The sequence below is a fragment of the Takifugu rubripes genome, chromosome 3, assembly GCF_901000725.2.
Source record: "Takifugu rubripes chromosome 3, fTakRub1.2, whole genome shotgun sequence".
NCBI lineage: Eukaryota > Metazoa > Chordata > Actinopteri > Tetraodontiformes > Tetraodontidae > Takifugu > Takifugu rubripes.
Window position 1 is genome coordinate 17,397,416 of NC_042287.1, and position 20,333 is coordinate 17,417,748.

Consider the following 20,333-nt stretch of genomic DNA (forward strand, 5'->3'; position numbering starts at 1 on the left):
TGTTGGTCCCTCTGCCGGTCCCTCTGCCGGTCCCTCTGCCGGTCCCACTGCCGGTCCCTCTGCCGGTCCCTCTGCCGGTCCCCCTGCCGGTCCCTCTGCTGGTCCTGGAGCCCCTCCGTGGCCCTGCCGGCTCCAGCGGGGGAATGTGGGCCACCGGCTGCAGATGCTGCCCATTGAGAGCCCTGAAAGGCCGCTGGGCTCAGCAGCTCCTTTCAGCTCTGGGCTGTTGTCGGCTCCATGGCGTCGGCGTGGAGGCGCCTATTCACGCGTATTCATGCGCCTGCCTTCGGGCCACAATGGCCGCCACTTTGTAAAGTGTCAGCCGCTCGCCTCCAGCCTTTTACTGCCTGTTTCCTTTTCTTTAATAGAGCTGGAGGAGTTCATCAAGCACTTCACTGGAGAATGTCAATAAGAGACGGGCCTCCTGCAGCTCCCTTCACACCTTCTGCGGTGGGAGCGAGCACAACGCGCCCGACGGGACTTTCACGGCTGTTCTGCCTGAACACGAAACATCAACCAGACTCTGAAACCACGGTTGACAGAAACCCCGATTTTTATGATTCAGCTGCTTCTTTATTTCTATAAAAACATGTCAGAAAATGGGGAGCGGAGCGTTTAAATCTAGAATTCCTGAGGATTCCTTTTCAAAAACAATCATTGTGTTTTTGCAGATTTGGTTCAGGGGTTTTCGCTTCATAAAAAAAATAATAATAATTTACAGCTTTTTTTGGTCATTTTATCAGAAAAATTACATGAATATTATTAAAATTTTGTTTTTAATGTCAAATTACAAACTGGCTCTGATCAATGAACCATCACCGCTCCGAATGAACGAACGAACGAAATGAAAATGAATTAATTTCCTTTTACTTTATCAATGATTTCTCATCATTTTAAAGTATTTTTAATTTCAACAATCGTGAGGAAACACTGAAATCTCAAAGATCCAGAAGAATCTGAGCTGGACCCAGATTGTTCTGCTGCCTCTTCAATAAAGGCCAAAAATGCCCGTTCGGAGCAGCGTGAACGTTCCTGCTCCCAATGATCATGTGATCGCCATCATCTTCCTGATGGAGAACCACCAATAAACATCTCTGCGATGCGTTCAAAGCCGCAGGAATCTGCAGCGTCGCCGCCAGCGAGAAACATCTGGGTGTGAGATGAGGCCGAAGCTTTTCAAATGAGAGACCTTTAATGATTTTATTCCACACTGGCGGCTCAATCGGATGTTCAGTTTCTATTCTTATGGAATTTACGTGTTCATGTGTCTTTTACCCCCCCCCCCCCCCCCCCCCCACCCCCCCTTACTGGGGCCCAGATGAGCTTCCTTCACCCTCAAAACAATATTTACATTTTAATAATAATGAAATGAGTTCCTGTTCTCAAACACTTTGGTGCCTGATAGGCTACATTTGGGTGGTTCTGGTCCTGCCCCCCCCCCCCGTTAAGGAGAACATGATTAGCTGGTGGCGAACGCGCCGCGGCGGCGTGTGTGATCAGGGTCTCCGGGAGGCTGAATCAAAGGCGGCCTGATTAATGAGCGGCGGCCTCATTGTTCTGTCCGTGTCCACTGTCCCCCCGTGTCCCCCCGTGTCCCCCCCGTGTCCCCCCCTGTCCCCCCCCTGTCCCTCTGAGGACGACCCGCTCGTGGAGGTTTTCAAACCCACATTTTTCGCCCTCTTTGTCAGCGGCTCCTCTTTTGTCGGCCTCCCGACGGGCCGCCAGACAAGATTCTTGGCATTCTGACGGCCCAAATGAAAGAAGGGTTTAAGGATGGTGGCAGGACGCTGCACAGCTGCCCCCAGCTGCCCCCCCAGCACCCCCAGCTGCCCCCCCAGCACCCCCAGCTGCCCCCCCAGCACCCCCAGCTGCCCCCCCCAGCACCCCCAGCTGCCCCCCCCAGAAAATGTTGCTTTTCTCAGAGAAAAACTGTTGCTCAAACATCCAGAGAATCGATGGTTTCAACATTTCTTTAGAAAATGATGCATTTTATTTCCCACTGAATTTAAATTATTGAGTTTTAATTTGATTTATAAAAATTTTATCTGAGTAATTTCTAGATTTTAGTTTTGCTGGTTTTGTCCAAATCTGAATGCAGATTATTTAAAATGGTGTGTGTGTGTGTGTGTGTGTGTGTGTGTGTGTGTGCGTGTGTGTGTGTGTGTGTGTGAGTGTGTGTGTGTGTGTGTGTGTGTGTGTGTGTGTGTGTGTGAGTGTGTGTGTGTGTGAGTGTGTGTGTGTGTGTGTGTGTGTGTGTGTGTGTGTGTGTGTGTGTGCTTCACTGCTCTCCTGGTTTCTTTACTGACATTAACTCTCAGTTCTCCACCTTCTGCTGCCTCACTGACCCAGTTTCCTCCAACCATGAAGCCTTAAACAGTGGAGAGGATGGAGGCCTCCACCTGCAGGTGAGGACACACCAAACACACGTCTCATTCATGTCTGGGGTTCTGCTGGAGGTCCAGGTTCTGTCTCCAGCAGCTTTGATGGAGCAGAACCTCCTCATCCTCCACAGACACCCCCAGAGGATCAGAGGATCAGAGGATCAGAGGATCCACCCTGACAGACAGGAACCTCTTCAGGGTGCTGAGCAGAAGCCTGTGAGACACCAGCCGGTGTCAGAGACGTGGTCACATGACCATCGGATGAAGGTCCTGGATCGTCAATGTTCTGGATTAGATCCACTCCACCTGAGTACAGCCCCGATAGACTGAATCACACACACACACACACACACACACGCACTCACACTCACACTCACACTCACACACACACTCACACTCACACTCACACACACACACACACTCACACGCACACACACACACACACACACACACAGTCACACACACACACTCACACTCACACAGAAACTCACACACACACACACAGTCACACACACACACACAGTCACACACACACACACACACTCACACACACATATATATATATATATATACTGTATATATATATATATAAAATGTTGCTTTAAACATTATACAGTTTGTGTTGGGGGAATTATGAGGCTGTTGGGGGGTGTAGGAGGTGTTGGGGGGTGTTGGGGGGTGTTGGGGGGTGTTGGGGGGGTGTTGGGAGGTGTTGGGGGGGTGTTGGGGGGTGTTGGGGGGTGTTGGAGGTGTTGGGGGGTGTTGGGGGGTGTTGGGGAGGTTAATCCCACTTTAATGGAGCCGAGTGCTGCCCAGGATGAGCCTGAGATGATTGTGTTATCTTCAGCCAACATTTGGGTCTCCCTCAATTTCAACTCTGCAGTGATGGAGCAGGAAAGTGTGAGCGCCCCAGGACTCCCCCCCCCCCCCACACACACACACACACACACACACACACACACACAAGCGCACACACACACACACACACACACACCGCTCTCAGGATGGGATTTATTCTGGACTCTAGTGGACGTTCCCAGTTAACCCAGAGTCAATAACGGCAGCTGAAAGACGTCAGTCATGTAGCTTTAGTTCATGTGCGGAACATTCCAGTGGGACCAGTACAGGCCGGTGCGGAACATTCCAGTGGGACCAGTACAGGCCAGTGCGGAACATTCCAGTGGGACCAGTACAGGCCGGTGCGGAACATTCCAGTGGGACCAGTACAGGCCGGTGCGGAACATTCCAGTGGGACCAGTACAGGCCGGTGCGGAACATTCCAGTGGGACCAGTACAGGCCAGTGCGGAACATTCCAGTGGGACCAGTACAGGCCGGTGCGGAACATTCCAGTGGGACCAGTACAGGCCAGTGCGGAACATTCCAGTGGGACCAGTACAGGCCAGTGCGGAACATTCCAGTGGGACCAGTACAGGCCGGTGCGGAACATTCCAGTGGGACCAGTACAGGCCGGTGCGGAACATTCCAGTGGGACCAGTACAGGCCGGTGCGGAACATTCCAGTGGGACCAGTACAGGCAACAAATATCCGCCTTTATGCTGGACAAACGTTTATCAGCCTTCATTATTCTGACGATGATTCTCAGCTGTCAGGATCATGAAAACAGCTCAATCATAAATATGAAAGTTCTGTTATTAAAAATGAGCGAGAAGCTGAACAACCGTCAGCTCGGTGCCGCCAAAAACATCCAGCAAATGAAGTCTTTGAGAAGAAAGCAGCAGAAACGTTGAACGTTTGGCCGCCGGCTGAAGCTGCAGCGAAGTGAAGCCGAGAGATGAAAGTGAAAAGAAAGAAAAGGCTCAATTTAATCTGCTCTAAAGCTCTTGAACAGGACGCCGGAGCCAGAGAGGGCTGATGGGATAAAGCTGCTCCTACGGCCTCGCAGCTCTTCCAGCCGCGCCAGCAGCCACCGCAGCAGCACTTCCATTAGCAGCTGTAATGGGCGCAGCTCATTAACCAGTCAAACCAGTCAGATGGTTACTGGGAGGCCCAAATTCAAATAAACACACAGCCAATCAGAGGCAGCGACCCCAAACCATCAGGTCCAGCCAGATGATTAAGAAGCAACATCAATGATTTTACACCAAATCCTCTTTGATCCTGATGCTTCCACTTTTTTCTCTTATTTTCTGAGATAAATGTTTAATTCTTGCCTATAAAGTGTCACTTATAAAATATCCAACTTCAATGGATTTAAGTGTCACCCTCTGTTTAACTGTTCTAATCAGTATTAAATCGATTGATTGGTTCGTTTCAAAACGGAAATATCTGTCAGTGATGTCAGAATACTGATAAGTGTGTCAGAAATCACATTCAATTTTAAAATTATGACATCGTTTTCACATAAATCAACTTTGGGAATATTTAGGCTCCAAACAGAAATGATGTGAAACCAAAATCAACGTGATCACATTCCTGCCTTTGACCCTGAGGCAACCGTGCACGCGGACAGGTTCCTGGCCCCTGAGACGCGGCGACCCCTCATCCGTTCTTTTATCACTAAATCACTCGGTCCACCGTCAGCGCTGCTTCCGGGGGAACGTTTGAGCGGCGCTGCGGGAGCGCGACGCGCCGCCGCTCCGCCGCTCCGCCGCCCCGCCGCCCCGCCGCTCCGCCGCTCCGCCGCCCCGCCGCTCCGCCGCTCCGCCGCCCCGCCGCTCCGCCGCTCCGCCGCGCCGCGTCATTAATAATGCAGCGGCTCTGGGGAGGCCGGAGCCGTCTCAGAGGCGGAAATACTCCCAGCGACAAAACGACCAATTTGGGTCCAATTTGTAGACAAATCGCGGCGGAGACTGAGTTCAAAGCAGGAGCGGCCCCCGCGGTGCCTAAAGCCCCGGCGCGCGGCGCGGCCTGGTGCCCCCGCATGGCCTACCTTTGTCCCCCAGGATTCCATCGATGCTGTGTTTGGTTTTCTTCTCCCCGTCTTCATCCTTTTTATCACACTCCTCCTCATCGTCCTTTTTTCCAAATCGAGCTCTCAGCACGCGGCTGATCGAACTGACTGCAGGCAAAAAGATGACTTCAGATAATAATAATAATATTATAATATTCAGACAATAATAATAATAATAATGATAAAAAATAAAAATAATAATAATAATAATAACAATAATAATAATAACAATAATAATAGTAATAGTAATAATAATAATAAAGGAGCAGAGGGCGCTTACCGGAGGAGGCCTCACCTGAAGGGACCGTGCTTCTGTCGCACACCCCGTCCTTCAGCAGCTTATCCCGGATCTCCCAGCTGAACATTCCCGGGTTGTCCCGCTTGTACTCCTCGATCCGCTTCTCCACGTCCGGCGTGGCTACCTGCTGCGGGGGGGCCGCGGGGGCAGAGAGCAGTCGGTGAGGGTCGGTGATGCGTTCAAGGCCTTTTAAAATGATTGCTACTAATAAAACATTAGTATTATTATTATTATTGTTGTAATTATTGTTGTTGTTGTTGTTGGTGGTGTTATTAATAATAATATTATTATTGATAATCTTATTGTTGATGTTATTATTATTATTACTGGTGTTATTATTATCATTATTTGTTGGAGTTATTAATAATATTATTATTTGTTGGAGTTATTAATAATAATAATAATATTGTGGTCGTGGTGTTATTGATTAAAATATTTTTGTTGGCGTTATTAATAAGAACACTGTTTTTGCTGGCGGTGTTATTACGCGCGCTCTTGTGTTATAACCTGCTTAATAACGGTCGCCCCTCTCACCCGGGGCTTGCTGCCTCCGATCGCTCCGGGCCGGATGGAGCCCGTCTCCTGGTACCGACAGAGGATCTTGGACACGCAGCCGTGGGAGACGCGCAGCTGGCGGGAGATGACGCAGGGCCGGATCCCGTGGTGGGCCATCTCCACGATCTTGTGGCGGATGTGGTTGGGCAGCGGGCGGCCGTTGATGAACACCCCGCCGAGCTGGTTGACGCGTCCCTGTCCCAGCGGCGTGGACACTGTGGGGACAGGACGTCCGCTTCAGAGCTGCACTTTATTCTGCACAACTGAGCCGCGGCTGGTTGCTCCACCTAAATGAGTATAACGGTGATGCTGAGGACCTGGGCCCTCTTCCTCCCTCCGTGTCCGAAGGTTCGGTCCAAGCAGGACCGACCCAGGACACGGAACCAGAAACACCGTCGCGGTTCGGTTTTAATTCTTGACCGTAAAAAAAATCAGCAGCGAGCAGAAAACTTTCTGCTCCGTGAGTGTTTCACTCACGTTCAATTTAGAATTGAAATTAAATCAGATCAATCGGATAAATTAAATGTTTTTTCCAAAAACACACCAATATTTAAATGTTGCGACTGCGGCCCGAGCGTGTGCGTGAGAGGCCCGGAGGACGGGGAGCCTACCTTCCAGAGGGAACCCGGTGCGGGGGTAATTCTGTCCGGGAGCAGGACGCATCATCCGCGGAATGGTTCCTGGCAGAGACGACATGGTACCATTGAGGCGAGGGGAGAGCAGAACCAGGAAGCAGGAGGGTCAGAACCAGGAACCAGGAGGGCCAGAACCAGGAACCAGGAGGGTCAGAACCAGGACCCAGGAGGGTCAGACCGGAGGTTCTCGCGTTTGAGGGGAACAAGACTGAGAAGAACGCAGAAGATGCCGCCGCTCATGTGTTGACTGTTTGTTCTGCTTGTGAAGGAGTTTCGTCTATTTAACCGAGCGGAGGAACACTTGAGGCTCGGGGAGCAGCCTGGTCCAGCTGGGGGGGGGGCGGGGGGGGCGGGCGCCGATAGGTTCTCTGGGTCCCCCTGGTTCCACTAGGAACAGCTCCGAAGAGTTTAGGCAGCCAATAGGAATGAGGACACACACACACACACACACACACACACACATCCCCATAAACACACACACTCTCACACACACGCGCTCACACACACATACACACACATACACACAGACACACACATACACACAAACATACACACGCACACACACACTCTCACACACACACTCTCACACACACTCTCTCACACACACACACACACACACACATCCCCATAAACACACACACTCTCACACACACGCGCTCACACACACATACACACACATACACACAGACACACACATACACACACACATACACACGCACACACACACACTCTCACACACACACTCTCACACACACACAGACACACACATACACACACTCACACACACACATAAATATACACACGCACACACATACGTCACATAAAAATGTTTAAATTAATTTCAAAGCTGCAGCTAAAATCTCGTTTCCACATTTGGGTTCAAACGAGTTTTTCTTGTTCCAACCTGAAACAAACATTAAATAAACTTTAATTTGTGTAATTCCCTGTAAAACTCAACACTGTCATAATTACCACTAATATAATTTATTTAATTTAAGACAGAGCTGAAACATTTTCCGGCTCTCTGGATGATTATTGCAAATCGATCTGGACATTAATTTCCATGATTTTATGGAATAAAACATAAACACAAGAGATGCTCCGTTCTGGACGTATTTAAAGAAACATTTCATATTACGACAGGAAATACATGTTTTTGTTGATGCTAAAAAGACTTTTTGTCCAGGAAACTGTTAAACTGTTAATGAAAATGAATGTTTCTTTCATTTTTAATCAAACCTGCTGTTGATTCCGTCTGAAGGAAGAAAAGCGCGAACAGCGGCGTCCTGAAGGGGGCGCTGTGCGTCACAATGGCTCTGAGAGTGAAGGATGCTGGGAGATGGAGTTTCCTCCTGAGGACCTGAAATGTGTGAAGTTGAAGATGGATCATTTTGTTTTAAACTCTGTCGGTGTTGCTCGTAATCACTTGATTTAGGTTTTTAGATTTTTCCAGCGAAATGAAAATAATTCTCTGAAGCTAATTTCATGATAGCGTTGATTGGAAAGTGTTTGGATTTTAAAGCTAATTTCTGTTCTTTTCAGTCAGAATCTACACTTGCTGATGTCCTTTATCTGAAACTTTTGTACTTTTAGTGACTGTTTTCATGTTCTGCTACTTTAAAGTTCAAATCCAGACAAGTTTTGTTCTTTTCAAATTAGGAACAGTGTTGTTTTGTTCTCGGATCACACGCGATCCTGTTTAGCATGCTAGCAGCCTGGCATCCATCCCATAAACCTGGGATTACCTCCAGATTGGTCCAGACTCCCTCAGATCCTGCAGAACGGGCTCCACCGAGCAGCTCTGGACCTTCAGGACCTCGTTAGTTCAGCAGATATTTCTGTCCAACACGTCCTCCTCGCCATCATGTGACCAGCTTGTTTGCTGCTAATCGCTTCGATACGTTCGCAGATGCCACAAAGAGAGAGTGTGTGAAGCACATGATGCTCCCAAGGTCACCACACACACTCTCCATTGGTCTCACTTAATCGATCATGGTGGCCGAGCGTGAATGAGCCCTCCCATCACAAAGAGTCTCCTCATGTGGTCTTCCTCATCTGAGGAGCATCTGAGGAGCATCTGAGGAGCATCTTCATCACCTCTGAGGAGTCTTCCTCATCTGAGGAGCATCTGAGGAGCATCTGAGGAGCATCTTCATCACCTCCGAGGAGTCTTCCTCATCTGAGGAACATCTGAGGAGCATCTTCATCACCTCTGAGGAGTCTTCCTCATCTGAGGAGCATCTGAGGAGCATCTTCATCACCTCTGAGGAGTCTTCCTCATCTGAGGAACATCTGAGGAGCATCTTCATCACCTCTGAGGAGTCTTCCTCATCTGAGGAGCATCTGAGGAGCATCTTCATCACCTCTGAGGAGTCTTCCTCATCTGAGGAACATCTGAGGAGCATCTTCATCACCTCTGAGGAGTCTTCCTCATCTGAGGAGCATCTGAGGAGCATCTGAGGAGCATCTGAGGAGCATCTTCATCACCTCCGAGGAGTCTTCCTCATCTGAGGAGCATCTGAGGAGCATCTGAGGAGCATCTTCATCACCTCCGAGGAGTCTTCCTCATCTGAGGAACATCTGAGGAGCATCTTCATCACCTCTGAGGAGTCTTCCTCATCTGAGGAGCATCTGAGGAGCATCTGAGGAGCATGTTCATCACCTCCGAGGAGTCTTCCTCATCTGAGGAACATCTGAGGAGCATCTTCATCACCTCTGAGGAGTCTTCCTCATCTGAGGAGCATCTGAGGAGCATCTTCAACACCTCCGAGGAGTCTTCCTCATCTGAGGAACATCTGAGGAGCATCTGAGGAGCATCTTCATCACCTCCGAGGAGTCTTCCTCATCTGAGGAACATCTGAGGAGCATCTTCATCACCTCTGAGGAGTCTTCCTCATCTGAGGAGCATCTGAGGAGCATCTTCATCACCTCTGAGGAGTCTTCCTCATCTGAGGAGCATCTGAGGAGCATCTTCATCACCTCCGAGGAGTCTTCCTCATCTGAGGAACATCTGAGGAGCATCTGAGGAGCATCTGAGGAGCATCTTCAACACCTCTGAGGAGTCTTCCTCATCTGAGGAGCATCTGAGGAGCATCTTCATCACCTCTGAGGAGTCTTCCTCATCTGAGGAACATCTGAGGAGCATCTTCATCACCTCTGAGGAGTCTTCCTCATCTGAGGAGCATCTGAGGAGCATCTTCATCACCTCTGAGGAGTCTTCCTCATCTGAGGAACATCTGAGGAGCATCTTCATCACCTCTGAGGAGTCTTCCTCATCTGAGGAGCATCTGAGGAGCATCTGAGGAGCATCTTCATCACCTCCGAGGAGTCTTCCTCATCTGAGGAGCATCTGAGGAGCATCTGAGGAGCATCTTCATCACCTCCGAGGAGTCTTCCTCATCTGAGGAACATCTGAGGAGCATCTTCATCACCTCTGAGGAGTCTTCCTCATCTGAGGAGCATCTGAGGAGCATCTGAGGAGCATGTTCATCACCTCCGAGGAGTCTTCCTCATCTGAGGAACATCTGAGGAGCATCTTCATCACCTCTGAGGAGTCTTCCTCATCTGAGGAGCATCTGAGGAGCATCTTCAACACCTCCGAGGAGTCTTCCTCATCTGAGGAACATCTGAGGAGCATCTGAGGAGCATCTTCATCACCTCCGAGGAGTCTTCCTCATCTGAGGAACATCTGAGGAGCATCTTCATCACCTCTGAGGAGTCTTCCTCATCTGAGGAGCATCTGAGGAGCATCTTCATCACCTCTGAGGAGTCTTCCTCATCTGAGGAGCATCTGAGGAGCATCTTCATCACCTCCGAGGAGTCTTCCTCATCTGAGGAACATCTGAGGAGCATCTGAGGAGCATCTGAGGAGCATCTGAGGAGCATCTTCATCACCTCTGAGGAGTCTTCCTCATCTGAGGAGCATCTGAGGAGCATCTGAGGAGCATCTTCATCACCTCCGAGGAGTCTTCCTCATCTGAGGAACATCTGAGGAGCATCTTCATCACCTCCGAGGAGTCTTCCTCATCTGAGGAGCATCTGAGGAGCATCTTCATCACCTCTGAGGAGTCTTCCTCATCTGAGGAGCATCTGAGGAGCATCTTCGTCACCTCTGAGGAGCATCTTCGTCACCTCTGAGGAGTCTTCCTCATCTGAGGAGCATCTGAGGAGCATCTGAGGAGCATCTTCATCACCTCCGAGGAGTCTTCCTCATCTGAGGAACATCTGAGGAGCATCTTCATCACCTCCAAGGAGTCTTCCTCATCTGAGGAGCATCTTCATCACCTCCGAGGAGTCTTCCTCATCTGAGGAACATCTGAGGAGCATCTTCATCACCTCCGAGGAGTCTTCCTCATCTGAGGAGCATCTGAGGAGCATCTTCATCACCTCTGATCTTGTCTACCTGTTAGCATCATTGGAGTTACTGAGACAGGAAAAGACTAAATGACTGGTTCTACTGGGAGATAGTGATGAATTGATTCCACTGCTTCCACTGCTTGATTCCACTGCTTCACAATTGCGTGAGAAATCCTGGAGGTTTCACTAAACAAGTGAAACACAAATGTTAGCTTCCACGCTAATCCGATTTCAGATGAAGAGAATATTTCCATACTTTTCCCAACATCCATTCTCAGGGGACGTGTGAGTGTCCTGGCCACTGTGGCAGAAGCTCAGTAATCAGGATTAGAGGGGTCATTTGCTACAGATTCCTGGTCCCGACACCCGTCTGAGCCCAGGAACCTGCGGAGAACCTGCGGAGAACCTGCGGAGAACCTGCGGAGAACCTGCGGAGAACCTGCGGAGAACCTGCGGAGAACCTGCGAAGAATCTGCGGAGAACCTGCGGAGAACCTGCGGAGAACCTGCCCACGTCTCCACAGATGTTCCTCCTTTGTTCTGTAAACATGAAAAGACCAAGTTTAGAATGAAACATACATGAAACACAAGGTCCAAAGACTTGAAGGCGGCTCCGGAGACATTTCTGATTTCTTATGGTCAGGATATTTCTGCTGCTCGCCGCCGCGCCGCCGCCGGTCCGAAGCATCGCTAACGTCGTCCTTCACAGGCGATTAGAGGGAGAACAAGCCGGACTCACAAGTCGGGCAGAGCATGAGACCTTCATGAGGCTGAAGGCACCTCCGGGATCAATGTTGCCATTTTGTTGCCCCGGCAACGCAGAGCCACCATGCAAGATGCATTTTGTTTGCGGAGATGAAGTCTGAGGCGTCCATTCATCCAGCGATTCTTCACAGGATAAAACTGGATGTTGTGAGGAGGATGAAGATGATGACGAAGATGAGCGCTTCAGTAACAGCTGCACAACATCTGATGGTCCCGTTTGACACCATCTTCACTTTTATGGATCAAAGATGAATTCCCTTTGTTGTTCAGAGGCTCAGCTGTAAAAAGCTGCTGCTGCCGAGAGGAAAACGACTGGAAACATACAATTAACAATTAACATACAATTAATATAAACATAGATTTAAACATGTGTGAGCTCACACACACTCACACACACTCACTCACTCACACACACACACACACACTCACACACACACAAATACACACACACACTCACACACACGTTTGAAACGTCTGTTTACCTTATTTTCTGTGGCGCATCGATATTTTTCCTCATGAAAGAGTTCACGGCAGCAGAACACCAGCTCGGACCCTCTGAGCTCCTCCTTTAATCTGAATTCTGATATTTTATTAATTAAACGGCGGCCTCGACTTTATTCGTTCGTTTCACTTCTCACATCACAGAAAATAAATTTGCCCGTTTCACTCGTCTCATTTATTAGTATTTGGGCGGAAGGTTGATATTAAGAGCGGCTGAAATCGTTTTCACAGCAACAACAATCCATCATTCTCACCTTTAATGTCCCAACTTTTATATTCTTTTTAATTAAAAGTGGTAAATGAGAATAAACGAGGAGCCAGATGAGTGCTCACAAACATCACTTTTATTTTACGCACACATGCAGCTTATTCCCATTTATTTACACAATCTGAACTCTTGCAGCAGGTGAATAAAGTGCGTCGTGTCTTCAGCGGAGCCTCCGCCCGCCTGCAGCGCCCCCTGTGTCCGGCTGCAGTAACTGCATGTTATCCTTCCTACACGGGCTGGAGGGACGGTGGCGCCACTCACGGTCTAAAGCTTGTTGGATAAAACCACATGACTCTACATGTTTGAAAAGTGCAAAGCAAAGTTCCACAAAGACACTGAGGTTGTCACCAGGGGGGAGGAAGAGGAGGCTCATCTTCACCAGGAACCTCAGAAGACCCAGCTTGGTTTCTACGCCCCCTGGTGGACACATGTTCAACTACAAGCGTGACTGAGAAGCTGCTCAGGATGTTTTCAGCTTCAGGGCAAAATAAAGAAAGATTTCACTCCTGCTGCTCAATCGTGACGTGAACACGGATGTGCGCACGTGAACACGGATGTGCGCACGTGAACACGGATGTGTGCACGTCAGGCGCTCTGATGAAAGCTTCAGCAGCCTCTTCTCTTCTACCATGAAGGGAGTAAATGACGTGGCCGCTCACATACATGAACACAAACACGTGTCAGCCGTGTGCCGCTGCTACAGTCAATGATGAGGAGAGACGTGCACGCACCCACGCACCCCGCTCTGGGACCACACCTTCCTGCTCCTGTAGGTGGCGCTCTCTCTCAGACGGCGTTCACTTGCTGGGCTGAAGGTACTGTTGAGTGAACATGTTCAGCTCACTGTCCAGCCAGCCGGCCTTGTTCCTGACAACACACACACACACACACACACTTCAAACACGGCCTGAGCGCTGCCCTGGGGGGGTGGGTGTGTGTGGGTGTGTGTGTGGGTGTGTGTGTGTGTGGGCGCGTGTGTGTGTGGGCGCGTGTGTGTGTGGGCGCGTGTGTGTGTGTGTGTGGGCGCGTGTGTGTGTGGGCGCGTGTGTGTGTGTGTGGGCGTGTGTGTGTGTGGGCGCGTGTGTGTGTGGGCGCGTGTGTGTGTGTGTGGGCGTGTGTGTGTGTGTGGGCGTTACCGCAGCAGCTTGGCTTTGCTCTGCAGGTTGTCCAGCAGCTCGATCTTCTTGTTCATGTCCGTGATCTCGTCCTCCAGGTTCTGCCGGGTGACGTCCACCTGCTGGCACAGCTGAGCGAACATTCCCGCCAACTCCCTGATGAGCACAAACGGGACAAACTCAACGGGTTCCATCCTGGGAACGTTCCTCCCAGCTGGTGAGCAGCTCACTTACTGCTGGACCTGGTGGCTGCAGTTGGAGCCGGTGTAGCTGACGATGAGCTGCAGCTTCTCACTGGCGTAGTCCACGAACTGCCTCTTGAAGGCCCTCTCCTTGGCCCTGGTGGTCCAGGTGAGCCGCTCGTACACGTACAGGAGCCCGTAGAGGCCAAAAGACAGAGCGATCAGACGCCAGCCCACCGCCTTCCAGATCTGCACACAGCAAACATCTCAAGACTGGAGCAGGGCTCCTGGTCCTGGACCTGGTCCTGGACCAGAGTCCTTCACTGAATAAAGCTGCCATCCCTCATCATCCCTCCATCATCCAGAAAAGAGACACATCAAACACATCTGATCTACAAGTGAGGATATGAGTTAGTGTGAGTGCATGTGTGTGTGTGTGTGTGTGTGTGTGTGTGTGTGTGTGCGTGTGCGCTCACCACGCCTCCAACCACGAGGACTCCCATGGAGGTACGGGATGTGAGCGAGGCCAGACCGGTCACCATGGAGACCATGAGCTCCTCCTGGGTGACGGAGCTCTGTGGGAATGGAGGCATGCTGGTGCTGACGGGGGTCAGGGCCAGGGACCGGGGCACCTGCGGGGGGGGGGGGGGGGGGGGGGGGGGGGGGCACAGCTCCAGTGTCAGACAGGAAATGACCTCATCACACAGACCCGCTGACGCACCCACACACCAAGATCTCACCTGGTCGCTGTAGCCCATGAGAGCTCGGCGAGTGTTCTTGGGCCCCAGGAAGCGGTTGACCAGCATGGTCCAGCCCAGGGAGAAGTGGAAGCCGATGTCCTCCTGGAAGTCGCTGCACAGCTTGTCGCAGGCCAGGTCGTAGCTGAGGCTGAAGCACTGGCGAGGGACCAGCTTGTCCACCTGCTCGCGCACTGGATGTGGCAGCAGAGGCTTCAGACCCTCTAAAGATGGAGCCAAACAACAGGAACCCTGTCAGGAACACTGAGCTCCTCGCTAACGTCCATACCCACCTGCAGAGTCTGGGTTTGGATCAGGACCTTCATGTGGACAGAGAGGAGCCGGGCGAGTCTTACCGATCATGTCGCTTTGTGTGGCCTGCAGAGAACTGGTGATGGAGGTGGAGCACCTCTCCGACATGTTCTTGCCCAGCCCCTCCTCCACGTGCCGGTGGAGCTCCTAAAAGGAGGAACCATGGTGGTAGAAGGCTGGTCAGGGGGTCATTTCTGACAGCTGACCCACAGTAACTGGCTAACTTCTGCATACGCTCAGACTTTAGTGATGAAGAACTGTCATGTGGGTTTGGGTTAGGGTTAGGGTTAGGCAGTCCAGACGGTTGTTGGAGGAGGCCCCGGGACACTGAGGAGCCTTGCTAATAATACCTGTTAATCCTCCGGTCAGCTGTGGCTCCAGCTACTGACCTGCTGGGTTTGGAGCTCAGGCTGTTCTGAGCTTTGCCACAGGTGCTAATCCAGGGAGGGTTTCTGGCTGTGCTCCATATCAGAGGCTCCAAAGTTCAACAAGAACGTGATGGCCCAACAGTTCTTACACAACACAGGATAAAGGTGGAGCTCTGTCCTGTATTTGGTCCTGCTGTTCGTCCAACACTGGCTCCAGTCTGAACTGAGGACCTCGCTCCAGAAGACCTGGAGGCCTCCAGGCTGAGCCGCTATGTGTGATGAGGACACCGAGAACCCTGGAGACGAGGGCAAACTTACGTTCTTGTAGACTTTGAGCACCACAGATGATGGGTGAAATTCCATGTGGAAGTCATCCACCAGCACATTGAGCTTCCTGATCTCCTCCGCCATGGCGTTGGACACCTGAGCACCAGCCAAGCAGAGTGGTCGTTAGCTCATCTGGGAAAAGCTCGTCTGTGGCCCCTGAAGCTCAGGTTCACCTCTTTCTCCACTTCCTCTGTGATCTTCCTGATCTTGGCCTTGCACTCCACCGTCAACAGGTCCAACTGCTTGTCTATGAACTCCAGGCGGTCCTGGCGCTCCTCCTTGGTCTCGTGACAGTAGAGTCTGGAAAACCACAGAGTTCAGAGGAGGCTCATCGCCCCTCTACGCGCCCGTCCGGCCCTCTACGCCCGTCCTGCCCTCTACGCCCGTCCTGCCCCTCTACGCGCCCGTCCTGCCCCTCTACTCGCCCGTCCTGCCCCTCTACTCGCCCGTCCTGCCCCTCTACGCGCCCGTCCTGCCCCTCTACTCGCCCGTCCTGCCCCTCTACGCGCCCGTCCGGCCCTCTACGCCCGTCCTGCCCTCTACGCCCGTCCTGCCCCTCTACGCGCCCGTCCTGCCCCTCTACTCGCCCGTCCTGCCCCTCTACTCGCCCGTCCTGCCCTCTACTCGCCCGTCCTGCCCCTCTACTCGCCCGTCCTGCCCCTCTACTCGCCCGTCCTGCCCCTCTACGCGCCCATCCTGCCCCTCTACTCGCCCGTCCTGCCCTCTAAGCGCCCGTCCTGCCCCTCTACTCGCCCGTCCTGCCCTCTACTCGCCCGTCCTGCCCTCTACGTGCCCGTCCGGCCCCTCTACTCGCCCGTCCTGCCCCTCTACTCGCCCGTCCTGCCCTCTCCTCGCCCGTCCTGCCCTCTACTCGCCCGTCCTGCCCTCTACTCGCCCGTCCTGCCCTCTACTCGCCCGTCCTGCCCTCTACTCGCCCGTCCGGCCCCTCTACGCGCCCGTCCTGCCCCTCTACGCGCCCGTCCGGCCCCTCTACTCGCCCGTCCTGCCCTCTACTCGCCCGTCCTGCCCTCTCACCTCTGCTCCTGTGCTGCGATGTGGACCGAGTCCATGATGTGGCGCAGGGCTTCAGAGATCTGCTTGGCTCTCACGGTGTGCTGCTCAAACTTGGTCTTCACGGCCGACTGAGAGATGCATTCCTGCAAGCAGCAGCTCCGTGAGTCCGCTGGCCCGACCCGGCCCGGCCCCAGACCCGGCCCGGCCCCAGACCCGGCCCACAGGGTGACATTTTCTTACCTCAAACCGTCTCTCAAAGTTCTGGAATTCAAACATTCTGGCTTGAAAGCCTTCAGCCAGAGCTCCACCTGAAAGCAGACGGCAGGACAGGTGATGCTCCTCCTCTGTGGAGCCTTTAAACCGGACCTTCTGAGCCCGGCATGGTTCTGGCATGCTCACCTCCTTCAGGCATTCCCTGAGCTTTCTGCACACGGGCCTGAAGAACTTCTTTGGCAGACACGAAAAAAATGCGATCGCCGGCCTGAGCCCGGTCCACCACGCCCAGCTCGTCCACCAGGAAGTTGGAGCATCGGTCCATGTGCTGCCGACGGACCTGACACAGCAACCACAGCCCGTTCGCAGACGTTGGGTCAAAGGTTCCGAGGTCAAAGGTGCTGCACACTCACCTCCTCCATGTACTCGGGCTCTGAGGCCGAGGCGTCCCAGCGGTTGTTGAGGATGAAGATGTTGGGGCTGGAGAGCCGCTCGTTGACCTTGTGGAAAAAGGACTTTTCCTGGACAGACAGGGTGCGACAGTCAAACCTTTCCCCCAGCGCACGAGCGCAGCCGGGCTGCCGGGCTCACCGTCTGCATCAGCGTGGACTCCGAGTTGGCCACCAGAACAAAGACATCAGCATCCAGGCAGAAGTTGTCGATCCAGCTGTCCAGTTCTGTGGTGACGTCGATTCCTGGGCTGCAGGAGGAAACACACACGCTGGTGACACCAGGAAACAAACGGGGCATTTGTTGATTTGGATCGCGGCTCGGACCTGTCCACCAGAACCAGATCATCCCTGAGCAGGGCACACTTGGCTTTAGGCCACATGACACAGACCAGACTGCCGGCGTCCAGGTCCTCGTCCTGATGGAGAGCATGAGCCAGCTGGTTGACGGTCTGCAAACACACACACACACACACACACACACACACACACACACACACACACAAACACACAACAGGAGTCTGAGTGGAGGATGGAGGACCCGTCCCTGTCCCTGTCCCCTTAGGTCCATCTTCTCTGGGAGCCCAGAGGAGCCGGGCTGAACCGTGAGCTACAGAAGCATGTGACCAACACCTTGATGCTCTTCCTCTCCTCGGAGCCTTCTGTGAGGATGAAGGCCTCGTTGCCGTCGGTGCCCTCCACCCTCAGGAAGCAGTTGGTAGTGTGTCCGATCCCGGACGGCAGAACCTTGTCACACAGCATCGCGTTGATCACCGAGCTCTTCCCATTGCTCGTCCTACAGAACAAATGTGGGACCGTCTCAGAACATTTGAGCACAAGTCCTCCCCACAATGAGGACACTGAGGACAGAGACAGCAGGAAGTCAATGGAATTGACGGTCGTACCTCCCAAAGAAGACCACCTTCATATGCCTGCGGGCCAGAACCTCTCCGATCCCAGCAACCTTGGCCAGGTAGCCACAGACCTCCTGAACCTGCTCCTCTGTGGTGACCGGGTCCAGCTCGTCATTCTTGTGAGTATCTGGTATGTAAAGATCCTTTCTGAGTGTCTGGAGCTTTTGGAACAGATCTTCATGGCAGTCTGCCTGGTGAGATGTTCTCTTATTAATGGAACTGAGAAACGTCACCTTCCAGGAAGGAGGCGCTCTCCTTGATGTAGCCGCTCAGCTGTTCAAAGATCCCGTTGATTTTCTTCTTTGCAGTGACGAAATGCTTGAGTGGCGACGCGTTCACCTCCGCCATCAGTCTCTTATCCTTCTTTCCGTGGAGTGCGTTGGTATTGGGTCGAGAGAACACCAGAGACATGGCACTGGGCAGAGGAATGAGACGCTCCAATAAAGTGATCACCCTCTTAAAGGTGAAGTTAGGGCACAAAGTGTTGACGGTAACTGACAGCGGTCAGATTTATGGAAAAGTTAACATTTCATTTTATTAAGTTGCTTCTGTCCAGCAGACGTGTGTGTATGTGTGTTTTCTGCTATTAGAGTGCATAATCATCTTATTCTTAATTTAGTGCCGTTTTATTGTAACATGAAATGCTCTAAAATGCTGAATGCGAGCTGGGGGACACTGAGCCAACAAACGAGCCTCTTTTCAACTCGTGTGGACAGAAAAGCTCATCAAACATGCTAAATTTTCCTCACAAGGATGAGACAAAAGCTGGGTTTTATTTAAGTTACTCACCGTGAATGGGGGTCTTTCCTCACAAATGATCCTTTTGCATCTTGATCGGGTGTAGAAATACCTGAACCGACTGATCCAACCTTGCTATGCTGCTAACTATGCTAAGCTAAGGGGGCGTCACGGAGTTCAAGCGATGGCGAATGTCATTAAATTTGATTTCAGCCGTAATTCCGATCGCATAGACTCGGTCAGAATCACAAACGACGTCCAAAATCTATTATTGACCTTGGATTTAATAGTCCAAGTTTGGACGGACCGACTCTGGGCTGGAAAGGACCCGCTCGCGTCGACAGCACCGACCTTACCAGGTAGGCAAGTATCGCGATAACATCTCGCAGTGCACCGGCGTAAATCCTCCGTCAGGAAACAACAGTATCCAACACAAAAAGCGACCCCTCTTCTTCTTCTTCTGTTTTTGTGGCGTCACCAACCGCTCGCGGGTGCAGTACCGCCACCTCCTGGACTGGAGGATCCTCGGGCCTAAATCTGACCACGAGGCCCCGTTACTTCTAAAAATCGCCCTAAATACAACATCCTCTGAATTTCTCCCCGATAACTCTGTAAAAATGGTATCTTGTTTCTTTTGAGCATTTGTTGGGACAGTGGAGGACATGTTCCCCACCGTCCACGCCTTCCTAACGGTGACGGTTACTATAAGTTACTTCTGATCTCTTTAATTCTTCTCTGGTTTCTAAATAATAATTCAATCTTTCTTTAATCGTGTCTCCATAGAATTGTCTTCAGATGTTGGAGCTTTTGGGCTCTGGCAGACTTGGCTCTTCTACTTTAAACACTACATTATCTAAACTGCAGAAGTGATTTCATCTTTTCCTGGAGTGGTTTTTCCAGCTTTCCTGAACACATTTATAGTTTTGATTATGATTATAGTTAATTACTCTCTTAATTACTCCTGACCTCCAACGCCACCATCTGTGGACGCCTTACACCTTGGCTGTCAGGCTTCTATCACTCCATATGTACATTATGGTATGTATGGGCTGCTGCTGACCCGCCTGCATTCTATCCCAGAATAACCATCTTCAGAAATGCTGCTGCCTCCACAAACGTTTTGATCGCTCCTCTTCTGGTCTGACATGTGGAACCACACCCTCTATGGTTCCGGCCCCCCGTCTCCGTCCAGGTGCTCCCCCCACACCTGTGCTGCAGCGATGTGGTCGTACCTTTGTGACACCCCCAGAGGTGCGACGCCACGTTTGGGTTTGTGGACACGTCCAGTCATCGG

General features: G+C 51.7%; 2 protein-coding genes across 6 annotated transcripts; both read right to left on the reverse strand.

The window, feature by feature from the left end:
- Positions 1 to 4,872: 4,872 nt before the first annotated feature.
- LOC115249077 (paired box protein Pax-7-like) lies at positions 4,873 to 7,075 on the reverse strand. 4 transcript variants are annotated; one of them, XM_029833345.1, is made up of 4 exons: positions 6,758 to 7,075; positions 6,126 to 6,361; positions 5,589 to 5,715; positions 4,873 to 5,401 (listed from the first exon to the last, which is right to left on the reverse strand). In XM_029833345.1, the coding sequence occupies exons 1-4, from the start codon at positions 6,840 to 6,842 to the stop codon at positions 5,226 to 5,228; spliced, it is 624 nt and encodes a 207-aa protein (XP_029689205.1). In that variant the 5' UTR covers positions 6,843 to 7,075; the 3' UTR covers positions 4,873 to 5,225. The 4 variants fall into 4 exon arrangements, with proteins under 4 accessions (XP_029689205.1, XP_029689203.1, XP_029689204.1 ...); XM_029833343.1 differs by having other exon boundaries at positions 4,874 to 5,401; positions 5,574 to 5,715; XM_029833344.1 differs by having other exon boundaries at positions 4,878 to 5,401; positions 5,589 to 5,718; positions 6,758 to 7,072.
- Positions 7,076 to 12,724: 5,649 nt separating this feature from the next.
- Positions 12,725 to 19,443, reverse strand: LOC115249073 (mitofusin-2-like). 2 transcript variants are annotated; one of them, XM_029833324.1, is made up of 18 exons: positions 19,091 to 19,443; positions 18,535 to 18,716; positions 18,293 to 18,428; positions 18,021 to 18,183; positions 17,715 to 17,839; positions 17,530 to 17,638; positions 17,352 to 17,459; positions 17,125 to 17,278; positions 16,966 to 17,033; positions 16,747 to 16,868; positions 15,885 to 16,011; positions 15,703 to 15,807; positions 15,061 to 15,163; positions 14,708 to 14,928; positions 14,444 to 14,599; positions 14,020 to 14,216; positions 13,807 to 13,941; positions 12,725 to 13,537 (listed from the first exon to the last, which is right to left on the reverse strand). In XM_029833324.1, the coding sequence occupies exons 2-18, from the start codon at positions 18,710 to 18,712 to the stop codon at positions 13,468 to 13,470; spliced, it is 2,277 nt and encodes a 758-aa protein (XP_029689184.1). In that variant the 5' UTR covers positions 18,713 to 18,716; positions 19,091 to 19,443; the 3' UTR covers positions 12,725 to 13,467. The 2 variants fall into 2 exon arrangements, with proteins under 2 accessions (XP_029689184.1, XP_029689185.1); XM_029833325.1 differs by having other exon boundaries at positions 18,535 to 18,764.
- Between the last annotated feature and the right edge of the window lie 890 nt (positions 19,444 to 20,333).